The sequence below is a fragment of the Pipistrellus hanaki genome (assembly GCF_964339955.1).
Source record: "Pipistrellus hanaki genome assembly, chromosome: 5".
Classification (NCBI taxonomy): Eukaryota; Metazoa; Chordata; class Mammalia; order Chiroptera; family Vespertilionidae; genus Pipistrellus; species Pipistrellus hanaki.
Window position 1 is genome coordinate 5,327,194 of NC_140507.1, and position 27,643 is coordinate 5,354,836.

Genomic DNA, 27,643 nt, shown 5'->3' on the forward strand with positions numbered 1-27,643 from the left:
AAATTAGGGGATAATGAGAACTCGCCCCAAATTTTCATTCTCAGATGCCAGCAATAGTCATCTTGCAAACAGAATTTTTAAGGATAGTAGTCTCAGGCCTATTATGTGAACTTTTTTTCTATACACTATATTAACCATGTTTCTGAATTGGTTAAAAACTGGTTGAATCTTCAGATGAAAATGGAGGTGATGAAATCTGAGATCCTATCCCATGAGGACTATAATATTATACAATTCATGCCTTGTCTTAGTAGGATGCAGGCCAGGAATGTGGGGTATGGACCACCTGCCCCTCCAAGACCATTTAGGTCTCTTCTTCGAGAAGAAGAGATAACTGGCTTGTCGATGCAGATGTCCTCAAAGATCACAGAGACCCTGGCTCAACACGCAGCAGCTAACTCACTTTTTACGTCCTGCTCCCCTCTCCCGTTCTCGATATGGGGTTGTGTCTTCTCTGATTTCTGGAAAGGCACAATGGTAAGTGATGAGATGGCATGCCCAAAGCCTATTTCACACCCAAGTCACTGAAAGCTGTGTCATGTGACTCCCTTCAAATCCCCCCAAAAGGCATCGTTATGGAACGCCACCCCGTGGGCCACCAGGAATATAGGTAGGCATCCATTTCTCTGTTAGCAGTGCTTGGCATGACACTTTCATTTTCTGCAGCCAGAGGGGTCTCCCTGCATCTACGCCTCCCAGGGCTGCCTGGAAGAATAGAGCCATCTGCTTTCAGGCATGTGGGTGGCGAAATCAAGGGGAGACACGGGGGTGTATCCTCGTGGGGAATTTCCAGATGGAGACCCGGAGTTTATCTGAGCATTTCATTATTCAGCTGCACTTCGTTATTCAACTTGCACATTTTCTTCCCTCTAAACAATGAGACTTGCACTGAGTTCATTTGTCTGTGTCCTTTTATTCAGTTCACTTATTCAAGTGAAGAGAAGAACAGCATGTCCCTTGTACAAAACCCTCTGGAACCTTTTAATGGTAGTCATTATCATTTAGCCTTGCTTTTCAGGGGACAAAGTCTTCTTATTGGACCCGTTTTCCATTATTTTAATCGCTTCTGTCATTTTTCTTGGAGCTGTCCCCATTTTTGCACATCCTTCTTGAAAGCATGATGGTTAAAAGTGGACACAATGTTTTTCAATCCAAATAAACTACAATATGACATAGATGTCTAGATTTTCTACAAAAGCTGTTAAAAATGAAGTGCATTATATATGTATATTTTTTAATTATTCAGAAACATGAGACATGTATTCAAATGTTCTTTTGTTCTTTAAGGTCTTTGGTACAACACATACATTACACTGACTATGTATCTATAATAATAAAAGTGTAATATGCTAATTAGACCGGAAATCCTCCCAGACCTCCTTCTGAATGACCTTCCGGATGAAGCTGGGGCTGCAGCCGCCCAGGCTGTGAGGGAGGGATCCAGGCAGCCACTGTGGCTGTGAAGGCCTACACTTGCACGAATTTCATGCATCGGGCCTCTAGTTGAGGTATAACTCCCTGTCTGTTAAGACTCAATTTTATATTTTTAAGTTTATTTATTCTTTAAGACTCAATTTTAAAAATGTATATTCAGAAGCAAAGATATTTGGCAGTAAATATATTATGGACTGATTAAAATGGACTATTTTGATAGTCAGCCGAGAGGAACTGCTCTTTATGTATAGGAGTACGCACACCATTGAAGAAGGAACACATCTCAATCCTGGTTGTCACACTCTCCATCACTACGATTGTCACCTCACTTGTCTGGCACTGAAGGCCCACACTATACTTTTTCTCCCAGTGGTTCTCCCCTGTGTCACTTACCCATTTTCAGCTGGTGGTCTACTGTCATTGCTAGCTCTTTTCTGATCTGCCCATTTCTCCATTTCCCCAGCCTGTCACTTAAAATTTACTTGTCACTGACTTGTTATTGAAAGTCTTCATACTTATATACAACTTTCTATATTGAGAATATTGACATTTTCAATATCAAGGTAATTAAAAATGATAGTTTCATGCCTTAGAATATCCTCAACGCTTCCTGGTTTCATGATTTTGGGAAGTCCCATTGTATCTAGAGGTTAACTTAGTATTTTTTACCCTAGAAATAAGTATTTTGAATAAAGCGAGTCCTGAGACTGTCTGGGTAGATAGGATACATGGGACAGATGTAGAATATTAGGAATTTTTACTGGGAACTCCAATATCACAGCCTATATCAAGTTCAGAGAGATGCAAAATCCAATAATATACCCCCCTCCCCGCCCAAGTATATTCCCAAACTATAAAAATCTTATTTAACAAAAATAGAAGATAATTTCAAAACAATAAAGAAGGCTTGGGAGGAAATCTGTAAAATTTCTGAGAATTGGATCTTTCAATATCACTGGGTCCAGTTGCCTAATTGCATGACAAGTGTTACAGTGCAGTGAGGTCGAGAAGGACATTGACTGTCTGTCACCAGTGATTATTTTCCTTGGCAGGAGATAGTGTGTGTGTGTGTGTGTGTGTGTGTGTGTGTCTGTGTGTGTGTGTCTGTGTGTGCGTGTCTGTGTGTACTATCTGGGGTGAGGAACATGAGGATAGAAGAGTGTGAACCATTGAGTTTGTACTACCATGTATACCTTTTCCAAATAGGGTCTTAACAATAAATGAAGATCAATCTACAGATGACCACTTGACTTGGTGGGTAGCTAATGTGCTATATTTATTTCACAGTTTCACATATTTCCAGTTTTCTTCATATAATGCTTAAATGGGGTTTCAAAGAATATATTTCCTTTTAAACATTTTAAAAAAATCACAAATATAATTGAGCCATACCACTATATTCCACCCATGTCAGTGACCCCATGCCTATTAGAAACATTTTGTTAAAAGTTCAGACGATTAAGCCCATAGAAACGAAATTGTGAGAAAAGCATTGTAGCGGGGAAAAGAATGAGAGTCTGTGGTATTGGGGGTTATAGAGGCAAGATGAGCTTCCAAAGCCATGGCTTATTTCCGAAAGGAGGCTCAAAGGTGCCCATTGATTAGAAAAGGAAGCTAAAGCACTAAAGATGGCAAGATTCTTCAGCACGACAGACTGAACGGGAAGCCTTTATCATGGCACACTCGCACATTGCCTCTTATGCTGTTGGCTGAACTTGGCCATGGACAAGAAGAGATGCACGCTGTGCTTCTTATTTTAGGATGAGGGTGGCTGGACTTGGACAAGACAGCTCACCTGCAGCCTGAATACTGGCTCTGCAACAAGGTCCACTGTTCCTCAGAAAGCTCAGGACCCAGGACCAATGTTCTCTTGCTCTTGCAGTTCAGCTAGAATGCTCCGGGAAAGGGTCGTGGCCACGCTGGCTAGTGCTAACCCACATGTTTCTGGGAAATGCAGTTCATTATCGAGTAAACATCGTTCCTGGTCATTAGAGCCTGGGGGTGCAAGCTCCTCCTGGAAGGACGCAGCAGTCTGCTGCTGGGAATGCATAGCAGATAGAAATGCGCTCAACAATGCAAGTCTTCACGGCAACAGTCCACACTTAAGACTCCCAGAATAGCTAAAAAACACAACAAAACCAAACAGCCTCCATTTCCATCCCTGATATGGGGAAAGAGCTCCAGCAATGTTGAGGGTTGGCGTGTGTATAACGATAAAGGGATAAGGCATGCCGAATGAGGAATAAAGCCCCAGAGCCCTTCCAAAATGTGGGGAAGCCACTGTATCTTAGGAACAAGGGGTTTATGTGTGAGATTATTGATCCACTAAATTTTTCTTCACTTACATCTGACTTTTCAGCGGTGGGACTTATTGGAATTTGGGGACAATTCTGTTGTGGTACTAAGTACAGTGCTAAAAGCTCACCTTGGTGTTGAGTTAATACAGTGACTTTCAGTAAATTGACTTAGGCCCGCATTTCATTTCAATCAAAACCAAAAAGCTAGAAAATGTTGCTCCCTAAATAGGCAACAATGCGTTTTATAAGCATTACGTAGATCTAACAAATGGCATGTATGATTAATTCAGAAACAACCCCTGCCACTTGCGGGTTACTCAGTACATGGAATGGCCTCCCTCTCATATTTTTTATGTGAGGTAAATGCAGACCAGGGACCCACTGAGCAGGCAGCCAACCCTGAGTACTGTTTGTAATCTTGGCTCCATGGGGATGTCTTTTGTAAAGATAAAACAGGAATGAATTGATGTTTCTATTATAAGACTCTGTAATGCTGGGATGTCTACAAGCTTAAAGAATGGTTGAGGGGGGAGTCCATTCTTTGATAATAAATGCTAAATTGTTACTTTAGTTATTTGTAGCACCATTGGGTTAGGGCGCACACTTGGCTTAGAATACCATTTATATCATTATTTCCTTCTACTGAAGTCCACTGATGTCCTCTTAAAAATACATATAATATGCCCAGTAAAATACATTGGCCAGCATAAAGACCAATGGAAAGAGTAGTTTGGAATATCGATCCACGTTACTGGGGTTTCGAATTGTGAAATAATCAACAATCCTTCCCATCTTATCCCGAAAGACAAACTTGAACTTGTCACTGGTTTTCATAGTCAAGTTGCTGTAGTCGACATTATCACCAGAAATTTCAATGGTGGCAAAGCTGATCTTCCGTTTAAAGCTGGAGATGGAGCTGTTGATGATGTTAGTAATATTGACTTCTTCCACTTCCTTCGGCACCCCCTAGTTCATAGACAATGCAGTTAGCTGGAAGGCTTGAGTCAGCAAAATAAATATTTATATACTTGGAAGCCTAAGTATTGCATAATTAGGTTTAAAAGAGTGACATTGAGTACATCGGAGATCGGCTGGTAAGCCAGACTTAGCAGTCGTGTTATCCTGCTTGTTGTCCTTAGCTTGTGTAATGGGAAGACTGACCATTGTTCACTCTAGCTATGCAGAGCTGTGTGCTAAATACTAAATGCACAGCTTTGAAGTTAACTGGCCTGGGTTCAAATCCTGCTCTGTCTCTCACTCCTGTGAAATTTTAGTCATCACAATCCCTTTAAAATGGTGATAATATTAATACCTACCTCTTGAGTCTGATTGGAAGATTAAGTGATATAAATTATGTAAAACATTTAGTAGGTGTTTGAGGGATTTCATTCTGTCTCAGGGAGGGGGAAGTAATTGATTATGAGAAATAACAGAAATCAGCAGGGTCCCGAGGTCTTGCCACAAACAGAAATAGTGATGCTCCTTAAAATCCCAGGGAATTGCCATTCGCTAACATGTTGGGGTGACACAGGATGTGAGTTGCGTAGTGACGTCAGAGAGAACTGAGTATGGATCCTTGACCAGGCCGATCACTAGATGTGGAGTCTTAGATGGGTTATCTCATGTCTCTGAGTGGTAGGTTCCTAACAGTCAAATTGGGATAATTATGGTACCCATCTGATGGGTTGTTGGGTGGACTATGCGAGGCTGGCGAGTTGATTGGCACACAGCAAGTACTCTGGAGTGAAGTTACTATTGTACACATGGCAAAACAAGGGCTTTCTGGGGCCTCATGCTGGATCTCAGTCTTTCTCCAATTCCCTTTTTGGCAATCTACCAAATTCAGATTTTTTTTTTTTGTGGTAATTAACCATTGTCTCCTTAAGGAAGAAAGGAAGGGAAATCTATGTCTACCGTGGCTGGCACACATGATCATTTGCCTTTGTCAATTGGCTAGCATGACTGTGTGAAATATTGTTCACAATATCAAACACAAGGGAAGACTCCTGGGTCTTCGGGCTCCTCCGATTCCTCCTTTCCTCATCATTAGACCCCGTGTAGTCCTGGCACTCTGCTAAAGGGGGCACTTCTTCTGTTTTGGATTTCTATCCCTTAATTTTTTATTTTTTTATTTTATTTTTGCTTTTTAGCATGAGTTTTCATATGCCAATGCCTATCAACTTGGACTTCCAAAGAATCCCAGGGTTCCATGGGCCTGGAGAGATTGGTTATTAAGAGCATGGCTTGTTGCCCACTGCAAGTGGGAATAACAGATAAGAGTCAGCCTTGGGAGCCAAGGAGAATTAATTAGGTTCACAACCAAGCTCTACGTCTTCCTATCTGTGTTCTCTAGTCCCCTACATCAGACTCCACAAGCATCAAAATGAAAAGGGCCTGACTGGGTTGCCATGAGCATTTTAAAGGATATAACACTTGCAAAGGGCTTGGTATTGTGCCTGGCACATGTAAGTGCTCCATACATCATAGCCATTATTATTCTGAGAGCTGGGCCACATTTCCAATTAGCAGAAAAATATGTTAATCAAGAAATTTGCCACAATTTGATTTTTCATACTTTTTTTCCAGTAAAGCATTATTTGTGTAATTTAAGAAAACAAGAATGCACCAAAGAATGAAATAGTAGTAAATGCAGATTAATCTGGAACTTGTAAGTAGCTGATCACATTTGGTTTAATATTGTTTTTTGTTTGTTTGTTTTTTTGTGCATGCTTGTTCTTGTAGGTGTGATTTTATGTTGCATAGAGATAACAGTTATTTTCCGCTGGAAAGTGAAGCGTATTTTACTATCTCATTGCATTTGGTGAAAAGAACAGTCATTTTCAAAAGGCATTGTGACTTCCAGCAGCTCCTACCTGAACAAGATGAGAGTCACTGGAGCCAAGTGCGTTATGGGGGATGGGCTGGGGCTGTGGGGGAGAGGAGGGGAGGGAGTAACCAGGTCCAGGTCATCTCTACCGAACAGCACAAGTGACGAATCAGAATCCTCACCCTGTCTTTGGCCGCCATCTGCTGTAAGGAGCTGTAGTGGGCGACTGCATACTCCAGGAGGGCGCCGAACACGAAGCTGAAGCAGATCCCCAGGTACACGTCGATGGCCTTGATGAAGCAGTTGGTGTTGGGAAGGGAAGTGCGGGACCCGATCATCAGGGTGGTCATCGACAACACGGTGGTCACTCCTGGGAAGACAGGCAGCCCATGTTCCCACGCCAGTGGCCAGGGAACCTCCCATGGTTACCAGGGAGACCGTCTCCATTCGGGACTTGGCCAGGTGGGCACAGGACTCAGAAATGGAATTGAGCTCATTTTGGAGAATCTGTGGCCTTCTGGAACGGGACAGAATTGTCCGTTTTGTACAGATATGAGCCATAGGGTTTTTGTTTTTGTTTTTGTTTTTGTTTTTTTAATGTTTCACCTTCTGTCTTCTCATTGGAGGGGGTTGGTCATTATGCAAAATAATTGGCAACACACCCTTTAATCACAGCATTCCCTTATCTGTCACTATAAAATGAAGTTTAAAAATGTACTGCTCCTAGAGTAGTCTCTCTCTTTTTCTTTCTATTTCCCTCAAACAACCAACCCCTGGAACTGCCTGGTGACTATCGATGTAAGCAGTGGCAGGAGAAAAGGAGGCGGGCAGGACCTAGCGACCCCGCTCTTAGAGACCTCGGGCTGGAGCTGCTCACCAATGCAGGTTCTCGCAGGAACGGAATCGAGGGAGATCCAAAACGAAACCCAGGACAGCACCACGAGGAACGTGGAAGGGACGTAGGTCTCCAAGATGAAGTACAGGACATTCCTCCGGAGCTCAAACTGCAGGACCAACCGCGTGTAATTGCCTGAGAGGGAAAGCAAGGGGGAGGGGCTCATGTCTGCTCTCAGGGCAGCGGCTTCCCCGCGGGACATTGAACTTCGCTGCCTGTACAGTCAGCCCTCGGTCACCCGCCACACCTAGAGAGTCAGAAGCTGTCATCGAGTTCACGAAAGGAAATGCTGGATTTATACGGGTGCTGGTCCCCCCACCCCACCACGACCCTCTTCCTGTGCCTTTCTCCGACCGATTATCCCCGCAGCACATAACTGCTGGTGTCCTAGTCACCCACCTCGCCAGACTGGAAGCCCCTGGGGGGCCGTGCGGGACTGGGTGTGGCGCAGGTAAAAGTGTCAACTCCAAGCCCCACGGCCCCGTCACCCTGCAGAGGGGCTCCAGGGCCCTGAGAGGACCGAGTGGAGAAGGGGTCACATTTTGGACTCAGCTATGTTGCTTTTGCTCAGTTGGCCCCACGAGTTACCAGTCTCCTGCTGCGACCTGGTGACCAGGGTGAAGTAGCGCTGGATGGTGTACTGCGCCAGCCGCAGGTTCTCCAGGCCCCGCACCGAGTCGTTCCCGCGCAGCCAGCGGAACTCCACGTCGCTGCCGTCGTAGCCCCCTGGCGAGGAGCAGAGCCCGTCAGTGCGGGAAGGTGGCGACCGGACTGGGCAATGCTACGCTATGGAGACCACAGGCGCTCATCTGGATGGGGCCGAGTCCAAGGATGAGTCTGAGTACATGCGGCCTGGTTTCTCACCTGAAACTGCAGTGTCTACTCGGGATGGGATGACCTATGAGCACCCTATGCGGGTCAGTGCTAAGTGCAGATCCAGGCACGTGACCTCTCTCATTATTTAAATACTAGAGGCCCAGTGCATGACTTCATGCACTGGTGGGGTCCTGTTGGCCACTCTAATGAGGGCCGATCTGGGCAGGGCCGGCCAGGGCAAGGGGCCACGATTGTTCTGGTTGTTCCGGTCATTCTGCCATTCAATGGCTGAGCTTTTATTAGATAGGATTTATTGGACACGTGTGAACACACAAGGTCTATGAGGGGTAGTGCCTTCCAGGACCGTCTGACACCGCCCACAGTATTCCTGGGGACTTGAAAATCAGGCTGTTCCTATTTCCATGTGGGCAAAAAATGCAACACACTAAAACCCTGCTGCGGGCCACTTTATTGATGTCAATAAACACAGGCATTTGAGAAATCTCATAGCAGTTTGACTAACTGAATTGATAATAGTAGTAACAGCTGCCTTTTGTTAAACATTTATGTTCTGACAAACTTGCATGGTAGATATTTTTATTTTTCTTCATATTTTTTTCAGATTAATTAAAAAAATTCCAATTACAGTTGACATTCAGTGGCATATTAGTTTCCGGTGTATGGCATAGTGGTTAGCTATTTATATGACTTATCAGCACTATATGTAGTTTTTACAATATTAATGACTATTCCCTATGCTATACTTTTTACACTTTCTGAGATTGCGATGGATCTCATAGTTGAGACATATGCACTGAGTGGCCAGATTATTATGATCTCTGAATGCATAATATTCTAGCCACTCAGTGTGTGTGTGTGTGTGTGTGTGTGTGTGCGCGCGTGTGTGTATGTGTATGTGTATGTGTATGTGTATGTGTATGTGTATGTGTGTGTATGTGTGTGTGTGTGTGTGTGTATGGAAGATAAATAAATCCCAAGAGGCCTGGGATTTGGGATTTATTTATCTTCTATAAATTCATGCATGGGTGGGGTCTGGCCAGCCTAGCCAGGGAAAGAGGATATGAGCAGTTGGCCAGCCTGCCTGCTGGGCAAACTCCTGGTCGAGGGGACAACTTGCATATTTGCCTTTTATTATATAGGACATACACTGAGTGGCCAGATAATTATGCATTCAGAGATCATCATCATCTGGCCACTCAGTGTATATTATACTAGAGGCCAGATGCATGAAATTTGTGCAAGGGGCTTGGCCCTTGCAGCCCCAGCTTTGTCCGCAAAGTTGTTCTGCTGTTTGGTCTAATTAGCATATTCGCTCTTCATTATATCAGATATTATATAGGATAGGATTACATGGATTTTGCCATTTGACCTAATATTCTCTCCTAAGTATCTGCCAAGAAAAACCAAGTCATGTCCACAAACAACTGTACACAACTGTCCATGGCAGCATTACTCATCACAGCTAGGGGGTGGAACAGGCCAGAGGGCCTCCAAGGATTGTATGGGTTGTATGGAATAACGAGGAATAACGCAGTAAAAGGGATGCAGTACCGATTCACCTCAGAAACATTATGCTAAGTGAAAGGATCCAGATGCAAGAGACCGCATAAAGCAGTGATCCAATTTATGTAAAATATCCCTAACAGACAAATTCAGAGACGGAAAGTAGGTTAGTGGTAGCCTGGGGGCTGGTGGCGGCAATGAAAGTGATGGTACATGGGCACAAGAGGTCTCTGTAGGTGACAGAAATGTTCTCGCAACAAAACGTTGTAGTGGTCGCACAACTTGGCAAACTTACCACACACCTTCGAATTGTACACTTAAAATGGGTGAATCCTATGGTCTGTAAATCTACCCCAATTAAGCTGTTAACAAATAGCTCTGGGAGTCAGATCCTATTATTTATCCCACTTCACTCATGAGGAGACCGAGGTCCAGAGATGCCGTTCTACTCACCCAAAGGCACACAGCCAGTGATGGGAAAAGCCCAGGGATTCTGGTCTTTCCTCCAGGCCTCTGTTCTCCTGGGCTGCTGGCAAGGGGATGCCTGTGCTGGAGCTGGCCTTCTGGGGACCCTTAGCTATGGCTTCCACTGTTTAGAAGCATCTAGCTCCCCTCCAAGGGCAAGGAAGAAGTCAGGACCTCTTAGAGCAGTGGTCGGCAAACTCATTAGTCAACAGAGCCAAATGTCAACAGTACAACGTCTGGAATTTCTTTTGAGAGCCAAATTTTTTAAACTTAAACTTCTTCTAATGCTACTTCTTCAAACTAGACTAGCCCAGGCTGAAAACCGACTTCTGCGCATGGGCCACGAAGTTTCAATAGCGTGCATACCTGCACATGGCATTTTGTGGAAGAGCCACACTCAAGGGGCCAAAGAGCCACATGTGGCTTGTGAACCATGATTTGCCGACCACTGTCTTAGAGGATTTCCAGGTAGAAACTGTCTGAGGACTTGCCTTTGGAAACACCTCCAAACTTACTGAAGGGAGTTGACCAAACAGGCCTAGGATCCCAAAGAAATAAAAAGAAAGTGATCTAAAAAAGAGAGTCCTACCAACGTGGACAGTTGGCTTTGTGGGATGGCATCAACTCTTTTTTAGGGATGGCGTTCAGGCCAAAACCCTGGGAGAGCTTTCTGTACCCAAATACACTGCCAATAACCACTCCGAGAAAGCTCTCTCTGCTCATGGGGACGCAGAAAGCAGGGCAAGCGGAGAGCTGAAGTTTCCCGGAGACTCTCACTGCTGGGATCTGAGTCAAGAACAGCCACCCTCATATGAACACCCAGATCTGAGTCCCTGAGCAAACAGCGGAGAGCAATTACTTTTGCCGTGGAGGGCATAAAAGGGATTCTCATCTTGATAACCTCACGTTGTAGTCTGCCCCCCAAAAAACAGCTGTTTGTTCCAAGAAGCCTATGCACACATTTGATCAATAAGGTAATGGATCTGCCAGTCTGAGGCTTGAATTCAATGCCTGCCTCTGAAAAAGGGCTGTGTTCTTAGATGCTGGCCACTTGTGCCCTCATGCAGGGAGTGCCTGCTGGTCTCCAGTGTGACTAGGGTTTTTCCTCCTCAGACAAGCCACCCTTTGAGGCCTTAATGAGTCCTCGCTGAGGCACTGTTTTCCCAGGACACGGAGGTAGCACTGCCCCAGGTTAGGTGGGCATTTCAGAGAAGTTCACCAGGGAACAATGGCGATTACTCGTCAACACCGTTTGAGGCACACCCGCGCCGAGTAGTTGCTCGTTCTTCATCACGAGCAGGTCCCCGGCCTGCAGTGCAGATAGATGCTCACATTTGTTAAGCTTTATATAGGCCAAACAACTTCTTTGGGAAGTTGAAGGAAGTTGTATGATAAATGCCCCGGGTTGCTTTGTATACTTGTCATTCCTAATCCCTGCTGTGTCCTTTCTGGCGCCCATGCCTTCGCTGATTCTGAGCCCGCTCCCTAGTCCTACCGACCCCTGTTTCCTTGGCTGTCATGTCCACTCTTAGGGGGAACCATTCTATCTCAATGCATAATGGTCTTCCCCAAAATATGTAATTTGCTTTGAGCAATCTCCAAGTTTCTCTGGATGTACAGTCAGAAGGGTCAAATCTGGTGTATTCAACATCAAGAAAAGAAAGGCCCCTGTGTGCAGCACCCTCATGTGAACACACAGATCTGAGTCCCTGAGCAAACCAGCTCCGGGGCCTGTGGGACATGTACTCACAGCTTTCCAGTTGCAACTGACACGTCTGGGTGTCCATGGGGTATTTAGACAGGTCCATGTTACATGCCACAGTCGTCGTGATCCTAGAAAAGGAAGAACAGGCTCAAAACAGTGTTATGAGGGTGCTATAAGACGTATATGTTCTTTCTAAGGGCGCGCCATGAAGACTTTCGCCTTGAGTCTACAGGGAGTGTGTGGAGCCTGCATTCGGAGCCTTCGTGCTGTTCTCTGTGCTAAGCAACACCTGCGAGGTGCGGTGAATGCTGGGGTCCAGAGGGAGGAAGAAGTTGGAATGTTGGCAATCCAGAGGCAAACTTGCAACAGCATTGCAGAACAGACTCACTCATTGGCTTGAGATGCTTTTGCATTCAGTTATTAAATTTCACCTTCATGACAAACCGGGAGAAGCTATACCAGGGATCCCGGTCACTACCGCCACCATTTGACAACAGACTCAGGGCTCGCTCAGGCGCACGCAGCTCTTGGAGGCAGAGCCGGGGCTAGAGCCCGCTCAGGAGGCCGTACGGCTCTCGAGGTCCCTCCTTCCTGGAGGGATCAGCGCGCAGAGGAAAAGGAGGTTTCGAAGGGCACCAGGCACTGTGGCTCTGAAGGACCAACAGACAGAGACGTGCAATGAAGCATCGCTAAGTCCTCCCAGGGGAGGGTCCACGGGCAGACCTTTACCTTCCTCCTTCCACCTTTATTTATTAAGCACTGTGCTGGGTGCTGGGGAAAGTGGAAATGATTGCCGTACGGCGCCCACTCCATTAAGGGAGAGAGACTAGCAACAGCTGCAATTTACCGGCCACCAGCCAGTCCCTGGGCTCCCCGCTTTGTGAGTGGCATCTCTGCATTTCTACAGCGGCTTCGTGAAGCTGGAGCGACGATCATTTCTCTCCTGCTGCTGAGGAAACTGAGGTGCAAAGAGTCCACCTGCCCTCAGGTGCCAGACAGGACCTATTTTCCCCAGATCTGTCTGACTCTACAGCCAGGCTATGAGCCATCACCCATTATGTGTAAGCCTTGTGTACATGACAGATGCGTTATGTGCTATAATACAGACATGGGTACACACTTGCACATGCACACACATCTGTGGGAACACAGGGAAGGGGGCATCAATAGGCATTCATGTTGATTGTGTTGGTTGGAGTTGGGGGTCAAAGGAGAAGTCTTATTGATTTAAAAAATATATATTTTTATTGATTTCAGAGAGGAAGGGAAGAGGGAGAGAGAGATAGAAACATCAATGGTGAGAGAGAATCATTGATTGGCTGCCTCCTGCACACCCCACACTGGGATTGAGCCTGCCATCTGGGCATCTGCCCTGACTGGGAATTGAATGGTAACCTCTGGGTTCATATGTCTATATTCAACCACTGAGCCATGCCAGCCTGGCTTTCTTGTTGATTTATAGAGTGACGGAGGAAGGAGGAGAGATAGAAACATTGATTTGCTGTTCTTAATTGTGCATTCATTGGTTGACTGGGGATTGAACCCGCAACCTTGGCATATTGGGGATGATGCTCTAACCAACTGAGCTACCTGGCCAGGGCTCATTAGGGCTCTTGAAAGAGGACTTGGGGTTTTGGCTGATCTTGGCAAAAGTCAGTGCAACCGAGGAGAATCAGACAAGTAATCCAAAAATTCATTTTATTGGCTAGTTCAGTCTTGGTGTCACAGCTACAGCCTCTTATTTGGGAGCGTTTGGTTCCGGGCCTTTCTCCCCACAGCCTCTGGGAGTATTCGGTTTGCATGAGCAGTGATGAGTCACCCTCCATCCCCGCTGCCCCCATTAATTACCTCGCCTACAGAGCACCTTTGCGGTTTAGCCAGCTAGTGGCTTCATGAGCAATTGGCTGGGAGAATCTTTTGGCCTCAGGGATTGGGGAAGGGACAGAGGGAAGCCCATGACCACAGTGGCAGAGGGCCTCGCACCTGGATTCTCTGTACAAAGACGACTGAAACAAGTGGAGACGCATCCTGGAGCTACCCCATCCCTACCCCCAGCGCCCTCTGAAAGGCAAGTCCTTGGTATGGCTATCTGTTTGCTCTTGCTGTCCCGCTACCCCCTTCCCTTGCTAACTTCCTTTTGTTCTTTAGGACTCGGCTCAGAGTACTGTGAACACATCCTCTCACATCACCCCAAACCCCGCACCTCCTCCCAGCCTGGGCCCAGCACCCTGGACTCCCACTGCTCCTGTGCCTGTGTCGGGACAATGCCTGCCTCCCTCTGTCTCTTCAGAGTCCAGCCTGGGGCCTGGCACAGAGCAGCTGTTCAGCAGATGCCATGGAACCACACTGAGCGGAGGGAGGCCCTTCTGGCTTTGGGGCAAGGATGGACGAGGGCAGGAGCGTGGGAAGGGGCCTCGGCATGGCTGTCTGAGAGCCAGTCCCAGATGCTCAAGATGCGCCTGTGCCCTTTCTTGCACCGGTTTCCCCTCCGGCCCAAGATGGCGGGTGCCCACTCACCTGAGGGCGTACAGGACTGTGCCGTTGGAGAAGAGGCGGATGAGCCTGTTTCCCACGGTGACCTCGTGCAGGAAGGACTTCTTGGACTCCACGATGTATGTGTCCGGCACCCAGAGGAACTCCACGAGGCGGGCGTCCAGAGTGACGCTCTTGTTGCCTTCGAACACCAGCCGCTGGTCCGTCCAGCGCTGCCTGAGGTAGATGGTGGCCGTGTAGTCCTGGGGGTCCGGGGAAGGGGGGGGGGAGAAGGGGGTAGAAATGGGTGAGAGAAAGATTCCAAAATCGGAAGGGGTCAAGTCTTACTCCCCTCTCCACTTCCCTGGGGTCAAGCACGTAGGTCTACTGTGGCAGACACTGGTGAGTAGTTTGCTTGGGGCCGTGGCCTGCAGCCGTGAGAGAATGAAGCATCTTATTCTAGATCAGTGGTTCTCAACCTTCCTAATGCCGCAATCCTTTGATACAGTTCCTCATGCTGTGGTGATCCCCAACCATAAAATTATTTTCGTTGCTACTTCATAGCTGTAATTTTGCTACTGTTATGAGTCATAATATAAATATCTGTGTTTTCTGATGATCTTAGGCTCTACAGCAGCGGTTCTCAACCTGTCATGACCCACAGGTTGAGAACCGCTAGCAGGGTTGCCTAAGACCATCAGAAAACACAGATATTTATTATACGTTACTATTCATATCAGTAGCAAAATTATAGCTATAAAGTAGCAACAAAATCAATTTTATGGTTGGGGGTCACCACAACATGAGGAACTTATCAAAGGGTCGCGGCATTAGGAAGGTTGAGAACCACGTTCTAGATAGTAACTCTAGAATGGGAACCCCGATTCTTATCTGCCACTAAATGTACTTCTTATCCCTCACTAAATGTACCCACTCCACTCCCTCGATTCTCCCCTCCTGGCCTCTGAATCCACTTTCCTCCGGATACTTATTAGGTCTGTTTCACAAGAATCTTCCAGAGTCTGAATTTCAGAATCGGCACCCACCTAGGTAAGTCTGTCCTGTTTTCACGTCTCCCCTTAAACACAAAGAGGGGGACCCCCTCGGTGGCAGATGGAGGGGCTTCACTTACCATGTTACTCTCTGAAATACTGTAAATGCTGGCGATGTCCAGGGTCAGGGCGATCTGAACGGGCTCTCCTAAGATTGGAGAGAAAACCAGGAAGACTTACTTAGACACACTGACAGGAGGCTTCTTAACACTACATCAGCATATGTGTATATGTTTTTTAATCCTCCCCCGAGGATATTTCCACCAATCTTTAGAGAGAGGGAAAGGGAGAGGGAGAGACAGAGAGAAACATTGATGTGAGAGAGACACATTAGTTGCCTGCCACACTCACCCCGACCAGTAACCCAGTAACCGAGATATGTGCCCTTGACTGGAACTGAATCTGGGACTCTTGTAGTCCACAGGCTGACTCTTTCTCCACTGAGCCAAACTGGCCAGGACTATTTTTTTAATTAGAAGATTCCAATAGTAACGCTTGACTGTTGGAAAATCTGAAATGCTTTAGAACAGTGATTTTCAACTGGAGAGCTGCAAGAAGTTTTAAAACATGCAATACCTGACTATTCAGTTAGGGGGCACTGACCTCTTTTTCCTTATATTGTAAAAAACAAAACAAACAAACAAAAAAACCCCACAAAAAAACCTCCCAAAACAAAACAACAGCCAACACAACAACAGTCATCTGGTGTGAACAAATAAAAATTATGCCTATTTTTTTTATTATGTTGGGAAAAAATATTTTTGGTGAGCCGCGGGATTTTATTATTAGTTTATAGGTGCCGTGAGATGAAAAAGGTTGAAAGTGGCTGCTCTAGAAGTAGATAAAATACAAGTTAATTTCAACTTTCCCCTCCCCTCCCCTCTCACAAGAAAACGCCTGTAGACTGTGCCTCCCTCTGTATGAGAGAAATGCACAAATACATAGCTGGCTTCGTATAAGGGAGACCACACTATTCATTAGTGTGTATTCTAAAGGCGATCGTGGTGCTCGGTATTATGTATTTGGAGGACTTTTCCTATGGCACTTGCAAGAGACTAATTGCTTAGAAAGCTTAGTGAGATTTGGTGCACAGGTATCTTCCCCCCTTCAACTAAGTAAATCCACCACAAGGTGGCATTCAAGACTGCTCCTGCGTGAGCTTTCACGCACCTATGGTACTTCTCCCCCTCTGCCCCTTCCTTTGCTCCTCTGAACCCTGAACTAGTCAGAATCCCAGAACCTTCCCCACGTGGGCCCAACGCCTGAGAGGGCCAGGCCCCGCTCCTGAGCCCAAGGCCAGGCCAGGGGTCTCCTCTCAGCCTGGAGTGCGTGAGGAAGGCCCCGGAGTCAGAAGAGGTGAGTTTGATCTCAGCTCGGTGACCTGGGAAACATTACCAAATCTGCCGGAACTGCACTTGTCTCACCTGTCAGTGGGGTAACACCAAGAACACCACAGGGTCACGAAAAGGGCTGACTGAGATGGGGCCTGTGACAGCTTCTTTATAAGGTGGGGATGAGAGGGACTGTACCTCCAATGCATGCCCAGCTGGGCGGGGGCCGATGGGGCTCAAAGACAGTTATCTGCTCAGGCTCCCAGCATGGTGTCTGTCACGTGATCGTAGGTGCCCAGTCAATGGCATCCCCCCTCCCCCCCCCATAATCCCAGCTAATTCTGGAAAAGGAGCAAGTGTACTGACCAGGTGAGTAGATGCACTAACATTTCCTTGCAATAAATGACGGGGGTGATTCGGGGACTGTGACAATGCAGTGACCAGGAGGGGGAGAGGCGGAATCCCAGGGACGCTTTAAAAACATCTGATCAGTGGGAATCCCTCAAAGTGACCAAATTATTCATCCGAGGAGCCCGAGCCACAGAATGTGGGTAGGAATTTGGAAAAGGAGCTTTAGAGCCGATGCAATTAAAAATAACGAAGTTAGTAATACTTGTTCTTCATACTTGCTAGAAAAGGGGAGATCTTTGGGGACAGACCCTGGAAGGGGCTGAAGGAGTGTGACGCCAGGTAGCTTTCTATCCGTCCAGGAAGAGAAACTTGGACTCAGAATGATTGGATCCCATGCCGGCCACTTCATAGCTGTGTGACCTTGAGCAAATTGCTAACCCTCTCTGTGCTACATACAGTTTCTCACCTATAAACAGAGCTACTCATGCCCACCGCCCAGGGCTGGGCTGGGAAGGTTACGGATCTATGGGAAGTGCTTGGAAACCAGTGGCCAGTGGGTCAGTGTGAGTGGCTTCCCCGGGGCACCTGGAAAACGGGAAAACACACGGGCACTCCAGCCCCACTGCGGCTCTTATCTAGTTTGTTTCCCGGTGGCCTCGTCCAGGCCGGCCTCAGGGGGTGCTTCCATGGGCCAGCGCTTGCCCTTTCTTTCCCTGGTCTTACAACGCCAGCTGTGCCACCAGAGGGCAGCTTTCTCCTAGGAAAGAGGTCAGAGCCGGTTCCCGGGCAGTGCTCACTGGCGCCTGCTTGCAAACCGGCGCTCTGTCTGGCTTAGTTCCGGGAAAATCCCCTGCAGGTCTTGTGTCTTACAGACCTGGGGATTTCAGAACCTGGATGGACAGACATTACAGAGAACAACCACCCCTCCGGGGGCCTCAGGCTGCCATGGGAATGCAGGCTCCTGAAGGAGCTCAAGTGCCACGGCACAGAGAAGGGGCTGGGGGTGTGCTTTATGGCTGAGCATTTCCCCCGAGGAGGACCTGGGCCTCATGTGATCAAGGTTCAGAACGGGCACCTTCCCCGAGGACCTGACCTCTTGCTGGCCGGTGAGCGGCAGCAGGAAGAGCAGTGCCCTGGCCGGACAGATCCGGGAGGCGGAGACATGGAGGGGGGCACCTAACCGGCTGTCAGATTCACCCGCTTGTTGTTAGGGTTCAGCTGGGCCTGGGAAACCCAAGGGGGGTTGGAGCCCCTGGGTCCCTGAACATAAGGACCTCGGGTCCTGACTGTGTGGCCATGAACGTGGGTCTCAGATCTCTTACCGAGGGGGTGCCACTGACCCAGGGCCAGCCGCTGTGCTCTGAGTCTATGATGGCATTGGCTCCGAGACCACCCTTCCCGTGGCCCTGCCCCCCCAGGGACTAAGGCGGACCCTCCTGGGAGGCGCAGGGTGGAGACTCCTCTGACGGGAGCTCTGGCTCATGGACTCGCTGCTGGCCTTTCCATGCACATTGGAAATTCTGCTGCTAACATACCTCCTCCTCCCTTCTCCCTCCCTCCGTCCCCTGGGGTCAGACCTGCATTGCAATCTGATGACGCTCCAGCTTCCCCCTTTCCCCACCCTACAGCCTTGACAGATATTGCCCAAATATGTCCTAGACAGCTGGCCCCCTCTCAGTCCCTGCTTCACTCATCCTAGCCCCGCCCAGAGAATGCTGTCGCCTGACGGGAGGAGCGGGAAGGAACGGGGACTAAAACTGACTGCGCCCCGATGCCTGGCAGGCACTGTGCTCCCTATGTACGCCCTTCCCCTCATTCAGTCCTCCCCGACAGGTGCATGGCCTGCCCCCAGGCTGCAGAAAGGAAAACGGGGGCTCAGGAAGCGAAGAGGCTGGCCACACAGGAGAGCCAGGAGCCAACCCCAGGTCTATTCAAGGCCACGGCTCTGTCTACTGCTTTCTGCTCTGCGTGGTGCGGCAAGAGGCCACCTCGGGTCAGTGTCCCGTTTATAAATAGAGCCTGAGACCCGCGCAGAGCTGTGCCATGGGTCTCATGACCGCCCTGCTGCCTCATTCTTTCAACAAATATCAACAACGTCCTCTGTGTCAAGTCCTGAGCTGCTGCTGGGGTTAGTGAGGTACATAAAGCAGGACTCGAGAGGATCCAAGATGGCTGCTCGGGTATACACCTAGCCGCAGCAGCTCACAACAATTTCAAAGGAATACAACTAAAATGTAGAGTGGACATTGCCCAGAGCTACAGGTAGTCGACTGACTGAAAACTCTACAATAGGAAGGAGGGAGAAAACCAGAAGGAAAATCAGAGGAGCTGAAAAAAAGCCTAAGGTACGGAGACATGCTGCGCGTTCGCACGCACGCGCGCGCGGAGAGGTCGCAGCCGGAGAGGAGGAGAGGGCTGGGTGCTGCCTGGCGTTCCCTAGCAGGAAGGAAATAGAACCCCCAGCCTGGGCTGAACCCCCGAACCGGCAGCGCTGAGCCCCAAGTTATGTGCCAGACCCTGGGGACCCAGGCTCCGGCAGGGGGAGACAATCCCGGGGGACGGCGAAATGCTGGGCCCCCGGAGTCGCGCGCACATGGCGCGCAGAGGACTGAATGTTGACTCTGATGCTGGATTACCCTAGCCGGAAGAAACAAAGCCTCCAGCGGCAGCTCTGAGCCTCAGTCCAGACCTCCCCGAACTCCAGGTCTGGGCCAGTCCCTGGGGACCCAGGCTCGGGCAGGGGGAGACGGGGCTGTGAGGTGGAGTCCTGGGAGCGCGGCGAAAGGCCGAGCCCCCGGAGTCGCGCACACTGTGCGCAGAGGACAGTCTGTTGACTCTGATCCTGGACTCCCCTAGTGGGAGGGAGAAAGAAAGCTCCAGACTGGAGGAACGCCACGAGGAGCAGGAGCCCCTGCCGGACACCGGCCAGCTGGGCGCCAGCAAGGAGCCGGGCGACGGGGCCCCCAGTGGGGGGGGTGCCCCTGAGCCTTCGACTGCTGAGCGCTGGCAACGGAGCCAAGGACGGGGGCTGCTTCCTGGGCGGCGCCGACCCCGGCAACAGGCTGGAGCAGCGCGGGAGCCCGCGGAGAACAAAGGGGTGCCACAGGCCAACCTGCTGAGCTCCCAGGACAAGGAGGAAGAAACCAAAGAAGTTCTCAATGTGAAGAAATCAAGTGAGAGCAAATGATAGTAAAATTACTTAAGAAAGAATACAAAGAAGATCTTGAAAAATCAAAGACTAAGTCAGAACTCAACGCACCAGCCAACATTGCAACATAAATGCGTTTTGTTGTTTTTTTTTAAAAAAAGAAAAAAAGAAGAAGAGAAAAAAGGGACAGAATGTTGGAACAGCGGCGACCAGGCCTAGAGTGGCCAGGCACAAGGCAGTGGCAGCTGGGCCCGGAGCAGCAGTGGCCAGGCCCCAGAACAGCAGCAGCCAGAACAAGAGCATCAACGGCCAGCACTGGAGCAGCCAGACCTGGGGCAGTGGCAGCCAGGCCTGAGGCAGAGGCGGCCAAGCCCAGGGTGGCCAGTCCAGGAACACCCAGACACGGAGTGGCTGGGCCCGGAGAAGCCCAGCCCAGAGCAGCCGGGTTGGGAGCAGCCAGGCCCAGAACAGCAGTAGACAACCACGAAGAATCCAGGCTGGGAGCGGCCAGGCTCGGAGCAGCCGGGTCGGGTGCGGCCAGGCCCGGAGCAGCGGCGGCCAGGCTGGGAGCGGCCAGGCCCGGAGCAGCTGGGTCTGGTGTGGCCAGGCCTGGAGCAGCGGCTGCCAGGCTGGGAGCAGCCAGGTCCGGAGCAGCCGGGTCTGGTGTGGCCAGGCCCGGAGCAGCGGCTGCCAGGCTGGGAGCGGCCAGGCCCGGAGCAGCCGGGTCTGGTGCGGCCAGGCCCGGAGCAGCGGCTGCCAGGCTGGGAGCGGCCAGGCCCGGAGCAGCCGGGTCTGGTGCGGCCAGGCCCGGAGCAGCGGCTGCCAGGCTGGGAGCGGCCAGGCCCGGAGCAGCAGCTGCCAGGCTGGGAGCGGCCAGGCCCGGAGCAGCCGGGTCTGGTGCGGCCAGGCCCGGAGCAGCGGCTGCCAGGCTGGGAGCGGCCAGGCCCGGAGCAGCCGGGTCTGGTGCGGCCAGGCCCGGAGCAGCGGCTGCCAGGCTGGGAGCGGCCAGGCCCGGAGCAGCCGGGTCTGGTGCGGCCAGGCCCGGAGCAGCGGCTGCCAGGCTGGGAGTGGCCAGGCCCGGAGCAGCAGCTGCCAGGCTGGGAGCGGCCAGGCCCGGAGCAGCCGGGTCTGGTGCAGCCAGGCCAGGAGCAGCGGCTGCCAGGCTGGGAGCGGCCAGGCCCGGAGCAGCCGGGTCTGGTGCGGCCAGGCCAGGAGCAGCGGCTGCCAGGCTGGGAGCGGCCAGGCCCGGAGCAGCCGGGTCTGGTGCGGCCAGGCCAGGAGCAGCGGCTGCCAGGCTGGGAGCGGCCAGGCCCGGAGCAGCCGGGTCTGGTGCGGCCAGGCCAGGAGCAGCGGCTGCCAGGCTGGGAGCGGCCAGGCCCGGAGCAGCCGGGTCTGGTGCGGCCAGGCCAGGAGCAGCGGCTGCCAGGCTGGGAGCGGCCAGGCCCGGAGCAGCCGGGTCTGGTGCGGCCAGGCCAGGAGCAATGGCTGCCAGGCTGGGAGCAGCCAGGCCCGGAGCAGCGGCTGTCAGGCTGGGAGCGGCCAGGCCCGGAGCGGCCAGGACCGGAGCAACCGGTCCCAGAGCAGCCGGGTCGGGTGCGGCCAGGCCTGTAGCAGCAACAGCCAAGTCCAGAGCAACTAGGTCGGGAGCGGCAGTGACCAGACCCGGAGCAGCTGGTTGTGGAACGAACCAGAGCAACAGAGGCCAGGCCCGGAGCAGCCAGGCCCGAAACAGCTCGCTCCTCGCCTGTACCTGCCCACGGCTTCCTCTCAGACATGGCTGGAAACTTTTGCGGGAACTTGAGGGTCTGCTGAATCAAGTGATGAAGGCTTAGATCTGGATGTGTTGAGTTAGTATAGCGCTGGGGTGTTGATCTGTAAGTGCCTTGGGTGGGGCCTGGATGAGGCTGGTTGACCTATTTGGAAATGTCTTTTGTGTGAAGTGTATCATTGGGCATGTGGAGGTATTATTGATATGAGATAATGCTAAGTAACAGATTTACTATCTGAAAAGGGATTTACTATCGGGGAAAGGGAGGGAGGAAGAGACTGAACATAAACTGTGCACCTATGGATGAGGACAATGGGGGATGGGGAGGGGGCGGAGGGTGGGGTGGGAACCTGGTGGAGGGGGGAAGAAATGAGGAACCTTTGTAATAATATGAACAATAAAGATTGATTTGAAAAAAAAAAATAAATAAAAAAAAAAAAAATAAAATGTATATGTATACTCCAAAGAAAAAAAAAAAAAAAAAAATAAAGCAGGACTCGCCCGGGGGCTGCGGTCCAGAGCTGAGACAGACATATAAAACCAGTGACAGCATCGCCAGGTAGTGGCCGTCATGTGGAGTTACGTTCAAAATAAAGCGTGGAGAAAGGGGATGGCACCTGGCCGAATCCAGGAAGGCTTCTCAGCGGAGGAGCCTTTCGCTCTGAGACCTGGAGGAAAACTGCCATTTTCACCAGGGAGTTGGGTTGGGAGAAGCCTCTCTTGGCAGATAAATGGCTTCAGCAAAGACCTGGAGTCCAGGGAGGCCTCGGGGGTCAGGGAGCCTTTGGGGCACACGTGTGTGGAGGGCACAGGGGGTGGGGAGGGCTCAGACTGGCAGGCAGATGGAGGCTGGGCAGGGTCTGGGGCTTCATGCTGAGTGGAGGGGGGAGGGTGGCCCTGAGGGGCCGGCGGGAGGCGGGGAGACCAGGTGGGCCGGTCCCGGTGAGATGTGCCGGGTCCCTTGAACAATGACACGGGAAGTGGGGACAGAGGCAGGCAGGGAGAGGCTGCCAGGCGGCTCTGTGACCTCCCTGGCGAGGAGAGTTTATGCTGCAGGTGGGAGACCCAGTGCGTTCTCCGAGGTCGCGGGGACACTCATTGCGGCTGTGCTCATCCATCACTGCCAGCCCTCCGCAGGCTGCAGGCCGCACAGTCAGCCGCCCTCCCGAGCCCCCTCGGCTCCCGTCCTTTGGATTGATGTCCTGGGCAAAAAAGATGACTTACCGCCAAAATTGGGCCGGAGAAACTTATTATATCCGACAGTGAGGTTCTCGAAGCCGGGCAGGGACAGCTTGTCGCTTCTGCTGACCTCCCTGGGGAGCCGGCTCCCCTGCACATGCATCCTGGAAAAGGAAGCAGGGCTCGTGCACACGCCTGTTCACACGTGAATGATGTGTACGCAAACCCGAGCTGTGTCTGCATGTACACGTCTGGGCCCGGGTACCAGCTGCGACTTTCCCAAAGAGAAATCTCTGCCTTTTAGCTGCCGACTGGACACGCCCCCCCCCCCCCCCCCTCCATTCTAGTGCCCACTTGCCCTGCTGTGGTGATTTGGCGCCCCTCCCAGTGTCTCCCCAATAATCCCCAGGGCGCTGTCCATGGAGGACCGCTTTGGAAGCTGCGTTCTCCAGGGAGAATGAATGGCAGACGGTCCTGTGGGCCAGGGAGCTGTCCCGCTCCCCCGGGGCAGACACGGAGCAGTGCAGGCCAAGGCCGCTGTGGGGAGGCAGAGCTCACCTTCCGGCCAGGAGGCTCAGGCACAGCACAGCCAAGGGGAGGCTCTGCCTCATGGTGAGGAGCCGCTTGTGCAGAGAGGAGCCCAAGGAGGAATCACCTGGGGAAAGAGGGGGGCAGGTGAGAGGCAGTGCAAAAGGCTCACCCCCTCTTAGCCCAGCCTCCCACCCCCGCTCAGCCCGGCCTCCCCGCCCCCCCTTAGCCCGGCCTCCCCGCCCCCCCCCCCCAGCCCGGCCTCCCCGCCCCCCCCCAGCCCGGCCTCCCCCCCCCCCCCAGCCCGGCCTCCCACCCCCTCTCAGCCCGGCCTCCCCGCTCCCCCTTCAGCCCGGCCTCCCCGCCCCCCCCCCCCAGCCCGGCCTCCCCGCCCCCCCCCAGCCCGGCCTCCCCGCCCCCCCCCAGCCCGGCCTCCCCCCCCCCCCAGCCCGGCCTCCCACCCCCTCTCAGCCCGGCCTCCCCGCTCCCCCTTCAGCCCGGCCTCCCCGCCCCCGCTCAGCCCGGCCTCCCCGCTCCCCCTTCAGCCCGGCCTCCCCGCTCCCCCTTCAGCCCGGCCTCCCCGCCCCCGCTCAGCCCGGCCTCCCCGCTCCCCCTTCAGCCCGGCCTCCCCGCCCCCCCCAGCCCGGCCTCCCCGCCCCCCCCAGCCCGGCCTCCCCGCCCCCCCCCAGCCCGGCCTCCCCGCCCCCGCTCAGCCCAGCCTCCCCGCCCCCCCTTCAGCCCGGCCTCCCCGCTCCCCCTTCAGCCCGGCCTCCCGCCCCCCCTCAGCCCCACCCGGGCATCACCAGGGGCAGCATTCCTCACGAGGTGTGGAGAGCAGCCTGGCTCACCCATTTGTTATACTTCCTGCTTCCCACGTGTCCCTGTGTTCCCTGATGACTTCCTTTAGGGGGATCAGTTTAAATCCCACCAACGAAAGGCCGAGCCTTGCTCAGAGGGTGGCTCACGGCACCAGAAAGGCAGCGGCCCAGCTTGTCATGAACCCGAGACCGACTTTACCCGGTCCCTGCCCTGACTCTGCCGGGAAGGACACCCCAACTATCCACAACCGACCGTGCCAGGTACCCCTTATTCACCTGAGGGTCTAGGCCTGTTAGCAGGCCACGGACACAGGAAATGAAACCTCCCAAGAGCCCCCCATGTGCCAGAGAATGAGGGGGTGCTTCCCACACACAGACTGTCTCCCGGCCCTCACAGGGCCTGGTGCGCTGGGCGAGCTCCCCCTGCACAGACCCCCTCACGTTGTTGTGCTTCAGGATGTTGTATTGTTTACAAAGTGAAGGTGAGACCCTCCACCAGGAGAACACTTCTGACTCACTCGATTGCAGTCCTAGCGCTAATGAGGCGATCTGGGCCCCAACTCTTATACCTCGGAGGCATGCCCGCCCTGCTCTGAGGCCAGGGCTGGCTGCCTCCTTTGTGGAGCCAGGACACTGGCTGCCCCCGGACCTGCTCCCGGGATGCCCGGAGGCCACTGGCCGGTGAGGGCGAGCACTGTGCGAGGCCAGGACTGACAGGTAGGCATGGCCCTGGCCTGGCCTCCTTTGGAGCTGCTGTCAGGTTCCCTGAGAGAGCAGGCAGCACTGGTGTCGAGTAAGCAGAGCAGAGTGGGGGTGGAGGCGGGGCTCAGGCCCGGTCCCCACAGGCCCAGGGCAGGCCCTCCCTCCTCGGTGGTGACCTCTGTGAACCCAACCACTTCCTACCATCTGGCCGTTCTGGGGCAGAGGGGGTAACTCAGCCACTAAGGAATATTATTTTACTTACGAAACAATGCATGCTCATTGCAGATACGAAACCCAGACAGAGATGATAAAGGTAACAGTGCAAGTCTCCACGCCTCCGTGTGTGTGCATGGATTTAACAAATGACAGCGAGGAAGGCTGGGCTGTGGGGCTCAGTATTGCCGTGAGCCTAAACCTTCTCTAAAAGCTGAAATCCATTCAACGCTGCCAGGCCCTCCCTCCCTTCTCCCTGGCCTCACTCCAACCAGAGAACCAGCTGGCGGCCATTTCATCTATGCACACACCTGTGTATTTACATACACGTACATTTTTGCGTAAAGAAAAAATTAAAAAATAAAAGAGGTGATAACACGCATTTTTTTTTTTTGCTATTTACTTTTTTCACTTAATAATAACAGCAAACATTAAAACAAACTTTAATGAGTGCTTGCCCTGTGCTAAGACCCTCTTGCATCCTCACAACAAATCCTTTGAGCAGCTGCTGCCACTCTCTTCATTTTCAAGAGAAAAGGCTGAGGCTGCGAGAAGATTACACACAGTTCCTGGGGAGCACGGGGGGTGAGAGGCCACTGAGTCCCAGCAAGCTGACCCCAGCACTTTAACCCCTGACCCATGTGACACCTGGGCCCTTCCAATGCCAGCCGCACGGTGCCATGCCATACCTAGAGGCCTGCCTCTCTGTGTCACGGCTACACGGTATTTCAGGAGATCAATATCCCAACACTGATATAGCACATGCCCTCGTTATGAATACTTTCAAACATTTTTATTGTTACAAAACCATGTATGTCAGCTCCGATAACCCTGCACTCCGTCATATTTCTCTACCTCAGCCGCTCCTTCTCACTCATCAAAATACCAGCTATGGACAAAACATTATCAACCCATCCATGGTCACATTCCAACCTTCTCCCTTCGGTCCATGCCCCCCTCCCCGGCTATCCTGTCCCAGCACTGAGTTAAAGAGGGTCATGGGAGTGACTCCGGTGCCTTCCTCCGCCCATTCATTCCATTGACCAGAGGCTTAAGGAGCTCCTCCTGTGGCTGAGCCATCACACCTGCGCCATTTAACCTCTCAGAGCCTTGGTTTTCCCATCTGACAAATGGGGGGGGGGGGGGGCGGGGAGGAGTATTCAATACACATTAGTTTCCATTCCCCTCTCCCTCTTATGTCTTCCAGGGGGACCTCTGTGATCCCACAGTGACCGAGAACCACAGTGCAGGCTGCCACCCGGGGCCGAGCTGACGGGAGCGCCACCTCAGAACGGACCTGGCCAGCCGGGTCAGACACGACTTCCCAGGCTCCCACGCAGCCGATGGCACCTTCCTCTGGGCTGGCTCTGAGAAGCAGAGGTCACCCCAGTGTGTGTGGGTCCTCACTCCCATTCCCAGAATCTCCCTCCCATGAATGCTATGAACCCCAAACGGCTCCCTGCTCGGCCACTGTTCCCATCCTCAGTCAGCACAGCAGAAGCCTGTGGGGAAGTGGGAGGGACGCCCACGTGAGGCTGGGGTGTGGGAGGCCTGTCGCCACGGGCCCTCCTTGAGAAAACCACACGGTCACCTGTGTGATGCCGGCCCCGCACCTGCAGCTCAAGTGCCAGACCAGGAGCTGGACCTAGGCTCAGCCCCTGCTCTGAGCCGGTGTCACTTCTCCCTGAGGGTTAACTGTCCTCAATGTACAATGGGATGGTAACCGGTAGTTCTTGAGACACGGGGAGACCCGATATTGGGCAGGTGTTCTGCAAATTCCAGGCCCTGTCCCCTCCCCTCAGTCCCAGCACGGCTCGTATTTGGATCTCCTCCCCTCTCCTCCCTCCAGAGGGCCCAGCCCTTACCGAGGCTGTGTTAGGGCAGGTCCTTTGGGCCTTCAGGCCGGGCTTTCAGGCAGGGCATGGTCTTCTGGGTCTCCGAGGTGCTCCCCATCCTCAGCCCTGGCCTCTTGGAGGCCCACACACAGACGCTCTCTGATGGAGCGGCTCTCTCTGTGGGAAAGGGAGCTGCAGGACCAGCTAGGCAGATAGGTGGGCGGGGCCTCCCTCAGCCCCTCCCCTGGGTGGGGCTCTGAGCCAGTCCTGGGTGTCTGTAGGA

At 52.2% G+C, this 27,643-nt stretch overlaps 1 protein-coding gene across 1 annotated transcript; it reads right to left on the minus strand.

Annotated features, from left to right (window-relative positions):
• Nucleotides 1-2,687: 2,687 nt before the first annotated feature.
• GABRP (gamma-aminobutyric acid type A receptor subunit pi) lies at nt 2,688-27,541 on the minus strand. The gene is made up of 10 exons (XM_084886112.1): nt 27,391-27,541; nt 23,823-23,919; nt 23,310-23,428; nt 15,568-15,635; nt 14,481-14,698; nt 12,009-12,091; nt 8,042-8,179; nt 7,436-7,588; nt 6,741-6,928; nt 2,688-4,697 (listed from the first exon to the last, which is right to left on the minus strand). The coding sequence occupies exons 2-10, from the start codon at nt 23,873-23,875 to the stop codon at nt 4,395-4,397; spliced, it is 1,323 nt and encodes a 440-aa protein (XP_084742238.1). The 5' UTR covers nt 23,876-23,919; nt 27,391-27,541; the 3' UTR covers nt 2,688-4,394.
• Nucleotides 27,542-27,643: the final 102 nt, after the last annotated feature.